This window comes from Setaria italica, chromosome VII (genome assembly GCF_000263155.2).
Source record: "Setaria italica strain Yugu1 chromosome VII, Setaria_italica_v2.0, whole genome shotgun sequence".
NCBI classification, from domain to species: Eukaryota; Viridiplantae; Streptophyta; class Magnoliopsida; order Poales; family Poaceae; genus Setaria; species Setaria italica.
In genome coordinates this window covers 17,860,126-17,876,077 of record NC_028456.1, presented here as the reverse complement: position 1 = coordinate 17,876,077, position 15,952 = coordinate 17,860,126, and the positions used below count along the sequence as shown (strand labels likewise).

General features: G+C 43.7%; 2 protein-coding genes across 2 annotated transcripts; both read right to left on the bottom strand.

Annotated features, from left to right (window-relative positions):
• Positions 1-3,717: 3,717 nt before the first annotated feature.
• Positions 3,718-7,745, bottom strand: LOC101772896. Its single transcript, XM_004975358.3, has 2 exons — positions 7,494-7,745; positions 3,718-6,656 (listed from the first exon to the last, which is right to left on the bottom strand). Exon 2 carries the CDS (start codon positions 6,515-6,517, stop codon positions 4,316-4,318), a length of 2,202 nt encoding a protein of 733 aa, XP_004975415.1. The 5' UTR covers positions 6,518-6,656; positions 7,494-7,745; the 3' UTR covers positions 3,718-4,315.
• A 2,079-nt stretch (positions 7,746-9,824) lies between these two features.
• LOC101772491 (protein NUCLEAR FUSION DEFECTIVE 4) lies at positions 9,825-13,733 on the bottom strand. Its single transcript, XM_004975357.2, has 3 exons — positions 13,398-13,733; positions 10,990-11,921; positions 9,825-10,640 (listed from the first exon to the last, which is right to left on the bottom strand). The coding sequence occupies exons 1-3, from the start codon at positions 13,731-13,733 to the stop codon at positions 10,130-10,132; spliced, it is 1,779 nt and encodes a 592-aa protein (XP_004975414.1). The 3' UTR covers positions 9,825-10,129.
• Between the last annotated feature and the right edge of the window lie 2,219 nt (positions 13,734-15,952).

Sequence of the window (15,952 nt, the reverse complement as noted above, 5' to 3'; positions counted from 1 at the left end):
AATTATTAGGAGAAACCAATAATTCACTCCCAACTCTCCCAAAATAAAGGGGGAGTTGTGACTCTCCCAATACGGTAGTTGGATTAGGATGAAATTATTTGAGAACTGCAAAAGCAACTCTTCCAAAAATAATGAATGAGATATTAAGATTACCCAATCAACTAGTTATTGGGAAGGATTTATTGGGGAACTACTGGAGATGCTCTAGCACCCTATAAACAATGCAATTCCATGCATACTGCATGTTGTAGTGGCCCCCACATGTTAGGCGGCTTTTTCCTTCTCTCTCTATTTCCGCACCTAGGCCACCACTATTAATCGAGTTCGATTTGGCCACATGTGACGGGGTTCATATGTGCCAATGGCATGGGCTCGTTCGTGGGGAGTGGAGACGAGAGGTTGGAATGCACCTAGGCAATGCGGCAATAAGGTGAGAGGGAAGCTAAAGACCCACTTGGCGTGCAGGACGAAGTGTCACCTGGCATGTAGGGTCTAATACCATATCACAATAACTGTCCAAATCAGTGAGGAAAATCGGATGAGGGCCATAGTTAAGGTGGCTTAAATAGACTTTTTCCTAACCTTCTAGCCATGTTTGAATGCATGTGGGACCAATTAAACTAGGCCCATGAGCTGTAGAGTAGGCCCCTAGCCAAAAATCATGTAGCTCCATAGTTTGGCCCAAGCAAGCTCTCGTTATGGGCCCAACTTGTCCCTGCCTGCACTTGTGGAGTGGCGAATGACCTTCTTCCCCTTGTTAGGGTTTCCCATCCCCTCGTTGTTCACAGCCGACACCATTCCTTGCTCTCATCTTCCCCCTCTCAAGATCTCGTACCGCCTCTCTGGGGAGATCCCTCCCTTTTAGTGTTCCTCGATCGTGCTTTGTCTTTGGAAGCGCGGATCGAGCAGCGAGGGTAGTCTCCTCCGCCTGGCGAGGGTTGCCTCGCCGCGCGGGCGCAATCCGTCATCCCACAGCACCAGTCCCTTGACATGGATGACAAGTGGGAACCCTAAGTACAAAGATTCACCAAACTCAACTTGCGGCAATGCAGGTGCGGTGTCCGACTATGATAGCAGCGACTCTAACAACAACTCCTCTGACCGTGGCTTCGATGGGACACTACACGCCTTTAAGGTTAGATCCGTGCTCATCATATCTTATTTCCGCATTTGGTGGATTTACGTAGAGTTTTTAAGATGGTAGTGGTCTCGTTGTTTGTGGTTGCCTTGCATGTGGGTTTGGAGATTAGTTGAGGTCCAAATTTGGTAGGGTTTATAGGGTTAGGCATGCCCATCCCTATTTGGTTATGTGTGGGATGGGTAAACCTATTTGTTCATAATTTCTAGTTTTGCATCGTTTGCTGTTTCCAACAGTTGGTGATTTTGATCATATATCAATGCACTCATGGCAATGTTCAGATTTGTTCTTAGTTCCTTATCAAATACAATGTTAGTCTTAAATCATAACTAAAATTAAACATGTCTAGTAAAAAACACAAAAGGAGAGGCTTCAGTAGGAGATGGGCAGAGCAAAAATATGGCCAAAGAAGGCTAAGAAGAAATGTTCTTTTGGGAAGAACAGCTGCTGCTCGTGGTATACTGCCTACTTAGTTTTATCGTGCCTCTCTTATTTGGCATGGTCTAGCTAACGAAATGAGATGATGAGGTGTATCTTTGGATGCCTGGATGGCAAGTGAATATATAGTGATGACTCAGGAGCTAAAACTATATAACTAACCTATGGCTCAGGTATATGTAAAAATATTTTTCTACCTTTTAATATGTTAATAAATAGGGGCTTACCCCTCCTGTTTTGTTAAAAGAAAACAAACTACGGCCGATGGTTCCTACAAACTGACCAGGGGTGCTTATCCTTGCAATATTTGGTTCTTGAGGAATGGTATGTATGCGCCTTGTGTATTTGGAACTTCCTGAAGGTCTGTATGATGGTTTGATACTCTGATCCCGAGCAGATTTAGATCTCATTTTATGTGTGACATGTTTGATGTTGTAATTTGAATGTGTGTGATGTTGTGTGTGATATTTATGGTGATGTGGTGACTTACCATGTACAAAATTCTATAGTAATCAACTTCATTTGAATTGCTAGCACTTCTGCCAAATTTATCATCCAAGGTTGGAGAGTGGTAATCTCACCATCTTTGAGTCACAGTGCCCGTACCCAACCCAATCCTTATGCTGCTTTATCCACCAAGCATACCAATCACAGGCCCAACAACGCCTGCACCCCACTTTAATATTTTATTGCCTTATTCCTACATAGCTCGGTCCAGGTGACGTGCCGCCTACATCCTAGCGTGAGCTGGGCTGAGGTATGGCCGCCTTACCAATGACACGTTAAGTAGTATGATGCCGCCTGGGCCAAATAGTTGTCTCTTCTCCTCTCGCCGTGTTCTCTCTGTTACCATTGAATTCTTGCTATAGGGATGGAAAAAATAATTTAGTGTAGTCAGTGCTTAGATTTAAGTTTTTGACTTAGCATGGTATCTTTAGCTAATTACTCCATCCGTCTCAGAATATAGCTACGTTTAGACTTTTTCAAAGTCAAACATTTTCAACTTTGACTGCGAGAAATATCATAAAGACTAATAACATAAAAATAATGTTAGTAGCAAACTATTATAATATGTAATCTTTTCTGTTTGAAATAAATTATTTTTAGAGGTATTGTTGGTTAAAGTTAAAAAAAATTGATTTTTGAAAAAACTAAACGTAGCTATATTTTGGGACGGAAGGAGTATCTTTTTTAATGGTAGATGACGTATAGATCTACCAATTTAATCTCTTTAGCATGTTCATAGATTCATGCACTGTGTATGTAAAGGTATACATTTGTTTGTTTATAAAAGTAAAAAAAAAACTAGCACTTGCCAGTGGACTCCCCGATCCCCATTGCCGATGGACGAGCACATCGCGACCAGGTGCAGAAAGCGCTGGACTGGAGCTGGAAGACGTGCGTTGGAGAGTATTGCTTGCCTGACCGTGGTGCTCTCTCATCAATCATCGTCCAGTCTCAGTCACGCTGCCTCTCTCTCAATCTCGTACAGCACCACTGTCTGCACAAAGGGACACACTTTCTATCCTTTCTTTTGGTTTCCTTTTAATTTTTGTTTCTTGAAGAGAGAATAGAGAATTTATCAATGCATGCTGATGGAGATTTATCCAGAACCACTTTTTTATGCTCAAGAAAGCAATTTATTCATCTTCCAGATTTTTGTGGCCACAATCAGGTCTCGGGAAGGGCATACGGATAAGGCCGGCCTAATAGTGTTTCCAGCGACGCACGTCTCTTGACTGTCCCTGTTCTTGTACCCCCTCTGAATTCATCAGCTTCAGGCTTCAGCAAGCTGCTGTACTGTCTGATGGATTAATTCTTGCGACAAGGCATCAGTTTATTCGTGTCCAATCTTCTTTATTTTCCCCTGTCCTCTCCAACCCTTTTTCGTTTGCCACCACCTACCGAACAACATGAATTGCACCGTACTGAGCAGTCAGTACCTACCTGGATATTTGCTGGAGCAGCAATAGCAACCAAATACATACAAGCAATGAGTGCACATTGGTACAACAGCAACTGATGCCAGGAGCTCACATGCTTGGATACAGCACTTGCATCGGCACAAAGATCACATCTCCGAATGAACCAATCAATCAAATCTAAAGAATTCAGGTCTAACCAAACAGTACAAGGTCAAAGACAGAAGCATCCACCACTAGATATGATATAGCACTAAATTTTCTGATTGCTTACTGGAGTTCGATCAGAGTCTACAATTAACAGGTCCAACATCTCGGTGATGAATTACTATAAGATCAAAGGAAATACAACATCATAAGTAAAACAGGTACACGAATGCGGGGTACATGGGCAAGCCTAGCAGCTCTTTCCCTCGGACTCAAACTCGGCTCGGTATGCCCTGCATACCATTGCCTTACAGAGGAACAACACAAACAAGTAACGCCTTCACCGAAGTCATGAGGCTCCTACCTTCAGCCGACTAACCACCTCACCAATGCCGCAAGAGGCGTGGCCTCCTCCCAATGGCCATTTAATCTATGTGGCGTTTGTGTAGTGATAAAATCAAATGTTAGAAATGCCTAAGAATTAAAGAGGTCAGAAGTCCATCACATAAGCTGCTTGTCCTGGCAGTATTGTCCAAGTCATCAGCCAAAAATAAGATGACGCAGTAGAGCTTTAGAGACCATCAGGTGCTGGCACGTTGTCACTTAGGAAGTGTGAACTGACGATTCAGATATCCAGCTAGCTATCTTCAGTTTTCAGAGTTGCCCCCATCTATTTAGCAGTCTGCGCAGCCGCATCTTCCTTAACCTCCGTGATAACCTTAAGAAGGTCAACCGGAGTAGCAGCAGGGTCCAGCTCATGGCAACCTTTCGGGGCATTGTTGCCTTCTTCACCGGTCAGAAGACGAGAAGGAACTCGATGTGAGAAGCGGAACAGCTCTTCCTTGGGTATCCTCCTGACCTCCTTGGGATCCATGTGTCTATGGAAGACAGCTTTGAAACCAGCAACCTTCAGCAATGGGATGATAGTAAGCCCTTGCTCCTCAGTGAAATCATCAATAACCTCTACTATCTCATACTTATATATCACATCATCAGGTGTAAGCTCATTCCAATCAGGAGACCAGTTCCGGTACAAAGCCCATGTATCCCCTTTATGAGGAACAATCCTGATAATCCCACGGGGACCCTTAGTCCAGTTAACTTTGTGTGAAAATATGTTGACTGTTTCAGTGACTTGATATCTCCCAACCCTGAAATCACCACATGTCTTTTGGAAACCAGAGGCAACCCAGTTTATAGGTGCCAGTTCAATATTGGACTTGGAGTTGAGAAAACTCATGCGGATCCGGAAAGGCCTCATTGAAAGGACTTTCTGAACCATTACATATAGACGAGGCATGCCATCCTCGCTGTCGTATGTAGCCCATACTTGATCACTATCAAAAGCTCTCTCTGTTCGATCTTTGTCAAAATCATGGAAGTCAGGGTCTGGGACATCAATGGACACAGGCACACGCCTCTGCTCTGGATTCGTGTCATCCGTACCAGGCACTTGGGTGTCAACAATTCTTGAGTTGCATAGCTTGACTCCCTTGCCAGGTTTGTCAGAGAGGACACCATTGAGCTTAATGTTGTTGTCACAAGGATGTAGCTTTGCTTCTGATCTTCTTTTCTCTGCCAACCGTGAAGATGTGATGTTCAACTCTTGCAATTTTTCACGGAGAGCTGCCTTGGCTTTCTCAAGAAGCAGACCTCGTGTATCGATCTGGGCAATCTCACCCAGAATATTAGCTCTTCTTCCACTCACTGCAGATCTGAACCTTTCCACTGAAGTACCATTGACCCGTCCCACATCAGTGAAAGTAGCAGTGGGTTCTGTGCTAGCAGCAACTGTTTCTTTGTTATCGCCACCATAATCCATAGCAGTGTAACCATCATAATTATGCCTTCTTCGCTTTGAGAAGCGACCGCGCCTTGAAGCAGTTTTCTCATGGACATATGTGTTCTCACTTGCAGAATAGTTGTAGCTGTAGCTCTCATCATGCTTCCTTCTCTGTTTCTCTGAGGCCTGTGTACTGTAAACATTAGTACCAGCTGCAGGCGCTGTCTTGGAGTAATGATTCCACTGGAAGCTTTGATTGCTGTAGGAATCATAAGTATTATCTTGCTGGTACCCCCCATTCCCTGTCCCTGGGATGCTAGAAGTCCTGCTTGTTGAGCCATATGAATGCTTCGTGGAATTGTGGTTCTGCTGTGGCTGCTGCTTGGTTGACCAGGAGAATGATGAACTGGTTCCATTGCAAGGGAATCCAGTCTCCACCGCCAAGAATGCATGATGGCAGTTTGGGCACAGTAGGTTATGATTAAGATAAATTCTCAAATACTCATACTGCATCCGGCAGCGGTTGCAAGATGTCCAGAATGTATCTGCCCCAACAGGACGAGTAGTAGCCTCAGCTGCGGCTGCAGCGGCGGCGGCAGCAGCTGCAGCAGCGGCATTCTTTCTAGCTCTCTTGTTTGCCTTCTTATCATAAGTATAGATGCCATTGGTTACGTTGACAACAGAATGATTTCTCCGCTTCTCATCATAAAGCATCTTCCTGCTCTCATCAGACAACACACTCCATGCCTCAGATATCAGTTTGAAGGCCTCCTCAGCACCAACTGACTTGTTCTTGTCGGGGTGCAACAGCAGAGCTAGCTTCCTGTACTGCTTCTTCACTTCCTCTTCATCTGCAAAGGCACCTAGAGACAATATCCGGTACCAGTCACTCTCTCCATCAATCTTGGACTCAGCTGCAAGATGAACTTCAAGTGTGGACACCATCTGAGATATGCCTTCAAGTGACGGGCAGAGAGTCTGAGCCTTGATTGCGTACTTCCGAGCACCCCTGATGTCATGGGCACGAAACTTGTTCTCAGCAACATCTTTGGCTTTCAGGGCCTCATCCATATTGTACTCCTCACTCATCTGCACCTTTGGATTCGATCAGTAAACAGACTAATTTGAGTGGGAGCAACGAACCCCGAGAGCAACAACTGGACAAGAGTTACGAATGCACAACTACTCATTGAACCACAGAGAGGAACGGAATCTTCATTTCCTTGGCCTGCAATGAAGCACATCCAGGTTAGAAATCTCGACGGTAAAATCAAAACGAAAGAACAACCAACGTAACAGCATACTACGAAGCATAGCGATCCACTGAAGTGAGAGCATGTAAAGAAGCACTAAAGAGGCCCCAGAAATGAAAGCTACCAAGTTTGGACTATCATATCAGGATTTAAAGCAAAGTAGAAGTGAGCACTTCACTTAAATCATACTATCTATAGTCCCAATTCATGGAGAACTGACATTGCACTGTACGAAGTTCAGCTCAGAGAAAACTACTTGGTTTGGCAAGGTTGCGCACACAGCATGTACTGAGATCCACTACACGAAATTCGAACCCCTCAGCGCCCCAACTCCATCTCTCACTCTTGATCTGCTGCTGCTAATAGCAGATCAAGAGCTAACGCCAAACCAACTACCCCAAAAAGAAGGCCCACGATAAAGATTGGGTCTTTCACCGCCGCAAACAGAGTGAAAGATCCAAGATTTCCCCATAAACCTACAAAATCTCGAACCCCACCCGCAAAACAGCTCAAAACCCCCCAGCGAAATGAACAAACCAAGTCCCCAGGAGGGCCCCCCAAACCAGCTCACGAGCACCCCCCAAGCCCAGCTCGAATCGAGCCAAGAAACGCCTCGATCCGCGTGATCCGAAGCCCCAGGAAACTAACCCAGCCGCTGCCCCGACCCCGGAGGCCACGAATCGGGAGCTCCCCCGGCGAAACCGGGCCCAAACCCTAGGCGGCCCGCCAGATCTGCCGCGGCAGGCGGCGGCCGGCGGCGAGGCGCACCTCGACGGGAAGCTGGCAGCGAGAGGGATCGAGCGGGGACTCACCTGCGCGGGATCGGCTCCGGGAGGCGCGCGAATTCGGGCAGTGCGGCGGCCACGAGCGCCCCCAAAATTGCGAATTTTTTGGGCCCCCGAATTTTATTTCGGGGGTGGAGGAGGAAGAAGCTCGAAAAAATGAAAGCTTTTTTAGTCAAAGCCTCCAAAATTTCGCAATACACAATGGCAATGTGCTGCGAAGAAGGGTCATGTAGCTGCACAGCAGCTGCAGTAGGAGTAGAAAAAGAGTAGGTCAGGTCATGTGTGTGTGTCCTGTAAAAAGGGAAATAAATTATTCCCAGCTCTGGTTTTCGTTTGCTCCAAAAGTTTCAAACTTTGCCCCTATTCGGCGCCCCAAATTAAATCCGGTAACAGTGCCGGCCCAAACGCAGGGCTCAGCCCTAACTCAGGGGCTTTCTTGGGATTTCAACTTTTCTCTCTCTCTTTTTTTTTTTCCTTCTGGGAGGAGATCTTTATTTCACAAAAAGAAATATCAAAGCTACCAAGATTCAATTTGGGGATTAGGAGGTTAATTACTGTTGTCAGCTGGAGATTTGAGGCCAGCACAGGGGCACTCCACCATGGGGAAATGGCTGTATTGTCCTCCACGCGGGCCCCACGTGGCTCACGCATACAAAGGCACTCATGAGGTAATTTGCTTGCGTACAAGTATGTGATATACTAGTCGTATACGCGTGTACGTGACCCTTTATTAGGGGCTATTTGCGTAAAATCCCACCGGTGGGGTAACCTGGTGCTGGTGTTTAGAACAACCAGATGCCAGGGACATTTCAGGGATTTCCCATGCAATAATGCTTAGGGTTAAAATCACAACCACCAGCCACAAAAAGGTTCTTCTAACCCTAGTTTTTTTTTTCCTCCTCCACCGGAGAAGATACCTTGTGTACATATGCCAGTGTGTGAGAACCCTTTTTCCCCCAGTGTGGGACCCACTCCCCTTGTTACTAGTCTTTAAGCATTCCCTCTCTACATCATCACTGACCACCACGTTATGGTTTTTTTTTTCTGTACTGGTATCTGAGAAATGAAAATGCAACAATAAAGAGACAGCACTAGCACAAAAATATCTAGGACTAGTACTGACACTGCTGACATTTCTTCTGTCAGTGCAACAACAACTCCCAATCAGAGTGACCCTGCAACTGTTCATATGTGATAATATGGATTGTTTGAGCCTGCAAAGTAAAGAACATGAGGTTTTGCCACATGAACTTGTAATGAACTGCACAGCCTTCAGCTGAAGCTGCACCAGTTCCAGAAGACAGAGGATGATCTGGAGGAACATAAGGGTAGCCTGAAGATCTCCAGCTACCTAGAGACTGTAACAGAAAGTTAATAGAGATCACATTTCAGAAGTAGATGAGCACAGTAGAACCTAGAACGGAACAGCTGGGGAGGACTGTAATCATGTGCTGTTGCTGTTACAGGCCTGCAGCAGCAAGATGCTGATCTTGTTGGCCGGTGCCGGTTGGCCCTAGCGAAATGAGCTTGAAGGGTTGGAGCTGGAGAGTTTGCAGATGAGAGCTGCTAGCCCCAAGGCCAAGACAAGCGCTCAAGAGAAATGTACAAGTTGATTCAGAGATGTGAGTGACCTTATGTAGACTGTAGAGAAAATAGAACTGAGCAAATAGGTTCCTCTCATCCAGCTCAAGAATTCAGCTGTTTGGCAGTCGTAGAACCAGCTTGGATTCTATGCAGTAAATGGAAAGCAGGTGGATAACTCATTAGTCCTTCAGTTGAATAGGCCAGTTTGGTATCCTCAGTTCCTCACACACAAAGTATCAATTGGGATTGAGAACAATATGTTACATTCAGAAGCTTAGAAAACAAAAGAGGATAGGAATCATCATTTGGAGCTTATAGAAAACAAAATAGGATAGGAATAATCATTTGCAGTCAATGGCAACGTAGTCGGTGTTTCTCAGGTTGCTGTAGCATTTCCGCAAACATGGCAATGTTCAGAAGTGGCAAGTAACAGCTATATGCAAGAACAGAGATTTAAGCATAGGACTGCAAATGCACTGGAACTGAACCCATTATGTGTTCTAGCTTTAGGGTGGAATCATCATCAGAGTGATTGTACATACCTAGTCAATGCCACAATCTTTCAGATCAGAGTCCTGACTCTTGTCTCTTGAGTCTGTTTGTCCCAAAGTACAGTTTATGTTTATCTAGAACAAAGCATACAGGAAAAGGTATGCAGGAAGAAACAATTACTAATAACAAGCTGATGCATTGCAAGAGAAAAACTACAAAATAACAAAAAAAAAAACTTTCAGCATTTCCAGAACCAAGGAAGCTTCAATAGTGCACAGAAGGTAGAGTTCCAGATGAAAAACCATCTAGAGATGAATATACAGATATTCGTCTGAGCAAAAAGTATTTATTACAGGACTACAAGTATCAGAGTTCATGGTCCAAGCATGAACTACACCTTGGCTATCTGACACATAGGGCATGTAAATTTCCACTTGGAAACAGCAGTCATGGATTACAACCTCTGAATACTGATTTGGGAATATACAGGTAAAACTTAATGTTGTGTACATATGACCACATATATGCAAAAAAATGGTACATGGACCAGCAATGGGAGGATCTGACATCTCCTATCCATGGAAGTTTCATGTGCGGGCAGAACGATAGAGGTGAACATAAACCTGTTTGGTTCTCTGAACAATAATGAGGCTTAAACCAGCTCCCACAACACAGAATGCTGACATAATCAGTGAGCTGACAAAGAAGCAAACAGAACCTTCACACTTCAGTGGTCCATCTGCAACCAAGCCCATGTTGTGAAGCAATCTTGGAGATTGCAATGCTGTCATGTGATGTAGCTGTGCTTGTTTCTCAGCTTCATAGTCATACAGGTTACTAGCAATAAGGCCTGAAAAAACGAGTGACCCTGCAGGGTTTGCTACTGTGAGGAAATTGTACATTGCACCAAAGTGTTTTACGCCAAAAAGTTCAGAGACAGCAGCTGGCACAATAGCCCAATGAGCTCCGTATCCAAGTCCAACCAGGAAGGTCCCAATGTACAGAGTTCCAGGCCAAGCCATTGCGAAGAGGAAATGCCCAGCAGCCATCAGGATCTGAGCAATTGCCAGTGCTATGTGCCTTGGGTATGTGTGCTCCCTGATTAGAAGAACAGCAATCAAGATAACAAGACGAATCACAATTTGAAACTTGATATTCGCAAAGGGACAATTCAAGATTTATCATAATTGAAAGTCGAAGAAGAAATCGCAATTTATCCAAAAGAACTGCTACTGTGGAGCAAACCTATAATGTTAACATACAGGTATCCAGATAGCTGAATGGAAATAAGCATATCAAACTAAAGTTAACAAAATGAAAAAAATATCAATTGCAGTGAAAAATTCCAATGGGAAACAATGATAGCATACCCTGTTTCCATTACAAACTGAAAGTGAACAATCTAACACGAACAGTGAACATAGGGGGGATGACTTAGTGTTGATACCTGACAACAATCTCAGAGAAGTAGCCTCCTCCAACACGACCAAGGAAATTCCATATGCTTATCAATGACACGAAAATATGTGCGTCTTTGAACCCTACAGACTGGCTCATCTGACCCAGATTGTCTATCACTGTCAGCCCTGATCCTGATCCAAGCAGGAGCGAGCACCAAATAAGCCAAAAATCAGCCTTCACCATTGCCTGCATCAGGGTAAAGTTTTCCCCTCGGTGTGGCTGCCTACGGATTCTAACCCCACCCCTTGCTGCAGCTTGCACTAACTTGGTCTGCAACTCTGCAATCCTCTTTCTCCTTTCAGATGGAGGTAACGAATCAATTTCTTTAGGTTTCTGCTCTTCCACCTCACTTAAAATGACCTCTGGTTGATCCTCTTTCTCTTGTGAAGTGCTTGTCTCTCCTTTTGATGGTTCAGAAAGGAGAGCCTCTTCAGTTGGATGTTGTGCTTTTGATGATAGTGTCAAGGTCACAGGGATCGCGATAGGTGAAATAAGAAGTATGAGTAGGATCACAGTGAGAGAATTAACCACATTGTCACTCAGTTGCATGAAATTTTGGACTAGCATGACACCAACAAGATATGAGGCAAGGAGCAAGCAGATAGTGTAGATGAACATGAAGCTGTTCTTGTCCGACGGGCGCACCTGGCGGTGACCTCCAACAGGCCTAATAATAAACATCAAGCCAATGGCAACCAATGATGGACCGACTGCAACCATGAAGACAAGTGTTGCATGGTCTGGTGTGTGCATTACTGCATACAGTTGTGTCAAGATTGCGCTGCTAAGGCCCGCAAATCCTTTCATAATGCCCACTGTTGGACCTCTGCTCTTTGGGAAGTTCTGGATGCATGTTACAAGTGCAGTTGTGTTGAAGTATGTCTCTCCATTGGTTCCAACAAAGATAAGAACACACATCTGAATAAAAAACAGTGGAAAGATTTGTTAGCATAAAAAAAACATTAGCAGCAGCAAATAAAACTAACTAGTCAAAGTTTCATCATATTGTTAGCAGAAAGCAGAAGATTTGACATGTCCTCCACATATTCTTCAGATATGAATGGCAATGGTATTTATGTGTCTTCTATCAAAAAGCGTGTTTTTTTCTGTCAAACTCAATTTGAGATGCAATATATACCTCAAACATGAACGCGTGCAATGCAAAAGTAGATAGATTTGTAGATCTAATATGCAGATAAAAGATGGAAACAACTATGCAACTTTAGCATCACTCCCAGTTGCTTAAACAAGCAACTGAAGTTCTCTAGTTTACTCCTAGAGCCTTCATGTTCTGAAACACGGGCACATGATTTGAATAAACCAATTGTTTACACGCTGGCACCATCCAGTCATCTGCTGCACAATCATACTTTTTGAGGTGTTGATTTATTATTTTGCATACAGTTTAGCGATCAACCTGCACCGGCTATCTGCGTATTCATGAAAATATATTGAATTCAGGCACTATATGTGGCATAGATACCATTTTTACTCTCCCTTTTACCTAGTGCAGTTCAGATAAATTCCTAATTAATTAATGAAAAGCGACAACTCTCCTAACCATGTTTCTGGAAATATCACAATTACATCCCACTTTTGTACAACGTGGATGAACACAGTAAAACACCAAGCTACATTCAGGAAGTAAAACACTAAAACTTTCTATAAATACTCCATAGCACAGTATCTGCTTTTTAGTGACATACAAATACACGGTTCTGAATCCAAAAAAGGAAAACTCCATGGCACTATTCTTCATGATGGATTAAGACTTGAAATTGAGAAAAGGGAGCAATCAGGTGTTGTCAACATAGGCAAGTTATAATTGATCAGGATATGGTCATGGTCATTAGTCACACAACTGGAAAGAAAACACACGCGATGCACATGGCCCAGTTTAATTGACAAACGCAACCTACATATGAACAATGAAAACGAATATGCCATCCATTTTGTCCAGCCGTACACGCATGTGCATGGAGTCAAAATATCAGAATTAAACCATGCTTAGAAAAGTCATCATGACACTTGATCCGATCTACGACCTTCTTTTCGATCCAATCCAGCTATCTTTTAACTGAGCAGCACACAATAAAAACAAAATGTCCAATGCTTATTTAACTGAGAGGAAACGGATTGAGTTTTGTCGCTGCAGAACGGAACAATTTGACAGCCAGCAACTTGACAACTTGTGCTGTAATTTAGTAACTCATCTCCTCTTCAGAGTTCATAACAGTGAGACAAGCATTACTATCTTGAATAATTCTGTTCTAAAAACTTGAACAATTCCTCCTAAAGACAAAATTGAACAGCTCGATGGCTCACAAAATGAATCACCGATGAATCGAACAATCGACTCCCAGTCCATCAACAAGCAAACCAAGAAGCACTCACCATCCAGAGGGGCAGCGCCGGCGCCTGCCTGGTGACGATGAGCCAGAGCCAGCCGTAGCCGAGGAAGTTCTGCGCCGCGCCGATAAGCAGCATCGCCCACGACGGCAGAATGGCCGAGAGCGACCCGGCGAAGAAGCCGACGCAGTCGCCGAGGTCCTTGGCGACGCCGAGCGCCGCCAACTGCCGCTGGTTGTAACCAAGGGCTTCCTTGACCACCGGCGAGATGGCGCCGAAGAGGTACCCGATGCCGGCCATGGACTGCAGCCACATTGCGGCGACGAACACCAGCCACCGGTTCGTGGAGAAGGCGCGCACCCTATCCCCGAGCCTCCCCATCGGGCCGGCCAAGAAATCACCAGCAAAGATTGGATTTTGTGCTGGAATTCGGGGTCAGGCCTCGATCCTAGAGCTTGGGAAACACCAGGAGAATAGCAAATGGATGGCGACGAATCGGATGCCGCGCCGCGGAAGAAAGGAGAAGGCTTTTCGATTGCGAGAAGCAAAGAATACACGATTAGCTGCAGACGGAGCAAAATGCTGCCTCCACTCCAACAAACTAGAGCTGCGGCGCAGAAGCTTATGAGTGAGCAATGCTAACTGGAAATCTGGAATGCTTTAGCGCAAAAGCGAGGATTGATCCGCTGGAAAACAGTGGGCTCCGATGATCAGATGTAAACAATCGGAGACAGAGATGGTGGGGATTGGAAAAGACACAACCAGTTGCCGAAATTCTGCAAAAGGAAGGTAAAGGGATGAGAAGAGGAGGAACCGAAACGAAATGAAACGAACAACGTTGACGGATATTCTGAGATGATCGCTTCCACGCAGGCGGATAACGATGCAATGCGAGGGGTTGGGGACAGGGACCCCCTCCTACTGACCAAACAGGGGTGAATGATGAGCGATGCTGAATGCGCCAGATATTTATACGCAGAACACAACCTGTCACTGTGATTCCGTGAACTAGGTGGTAGTAGATTTTAGTACAAATATTGTTGCCGACAACTACTTCACCTACTTATTAAAATGAATAAATCGGAGCACATGTATTGGGAATTTGGGTCATAGATCTGAACTCGGATAGACAGATTTCATTTGCAACGAACTTAAGCATATTCATTGGTCATTGCACACACGACTGTCAGGTCACCTTCGAAAGTTTCTGAATCTAAGAAAAAGTCGGAATTGACCGATGATAGCAATATAATGTATGTAAACATGGTAAAGTCACAGGAATAAAAGTTGACGGCATCCTTTTAAAAAACAAAAATATAATTAATATAAATCTGAGAAAGTTGTCTTCTCCACCGCAACTATTACCACTATAGTTAGGTTGTGTTCTAGTGCAAGTATTTGCTGATTTTTTTTTAGACTACCTAAAGATCATTACCTTGATAACATGTTGCTTTCACCCACCCCCACCTCCATAATTTTTTCCCAATCAATTACTCAGTCTAGCCTACGATGTATGCCATTCGTTTCTAGATTTTTTTTAGCGTCATTTCCACTTATTACATTGCTATTTCCTTTTCATGGTATTAATGTGAAACTGGGACTACGATTGAAATATCTCGGCATCTCCACTTCTATTTTCTCTATCAGATTCAAACAAATGTTTGAAGCAACACTTTCGATTGCCAAAACAGATGTCAATGATCTGTGACACATAACAATACCTCGTGTGGACCACAAAAAAAAATTATATGTATTTCACGTGAAGGAATATAATTCCCATGACCGCGACAAAAAGCAACAAGGTAGAGGATGATAGAGGGAAAGGCGAGAAGAGAATTAGTTGCCCTTACATGTGCTTTAAGAAAGAAAACAATTTTGTTCTAATAAAAAAATGAAACCATGCTGTTTTTTTATAAATGAAAAACCATGTTTTTAACCGTGCATTTTATTACAACTAGATGTTTGCCTGCCCTTTCATGTCCGCAAACTAGTTGTTATTAGTTCCGCATTTTGAGCAACATATGCTATTTGGAGATAATAAATTATCTTGAAAAAAGAGAAAAAAAATCCCGATAATTTATTTAAGTTTTACATAGACATAGGATAAACACATCCTCTTCCTGTCTTCCACATCTCCAAAATTTCTAAAAGCTATTTATAACCAGGAAGCATACGTGAAAAAGTCACCATAAATGAGCAAGCATTGGAATCATGGCCATATGGACAAAACCTCCACGTTTGCTTGTGGCTATGCTTATCTCTTATCTCTTGTTCCACACGTGGTAAGCGTCGAGTTGGGAAGAACACCATGGAAAGGATAAGAAGAGGGCGTCTTTGAAAAGTAGGTAAAGATCGTCTAAGTTGGTGTATGTCTCAGTAACGTCTTTGTTCTTTTTTTTTATTTAATTAATGTTATTGACTTTTGTCATCTTTGAAAAGTAGTTATGCGTAAAGTAATTTATATTATGTTGATGCGTACTAGTGATTTGCACCTCTCTGAAATCATATATGCTAAAGATAAATACAATGTTATTACATTCTTAGTATAACCAAACTCAATAGTTTAATAAAAGGGATCCAAGGGGCTACCATACTGTACT

Coding starts and splice junctions, on each gene's coding strand:
- LOC101772491 (XM_004975357.2), bottom strand. CDS start 13,733: ATGGGGAGGCTCGGGGATAGGGTGCGCGCCTTCTCCACGAACCGGTGG. Junction 11,922..13,397: donor CGGCGCTGCCCCTCTGGATG/GTGAGTGCTTCT, acceptor TTTTTTATTCAG/ATGTGTGTTCTTATCTTTGT. Junction 10,641..10,989: donor TTCTCTGAGATTGTTGTCAG/GTATCAACACTA, acceptor TCTTCTAATCAG/GGAGCACACATACCCAAGGC.
- LOC101772896 (XM_004975358.3), bottom strand. CDS start 6,517: ATGAGTGAGGAGTACAATATGGATGAGGCCCTGAAAGCCAAAGATGTT.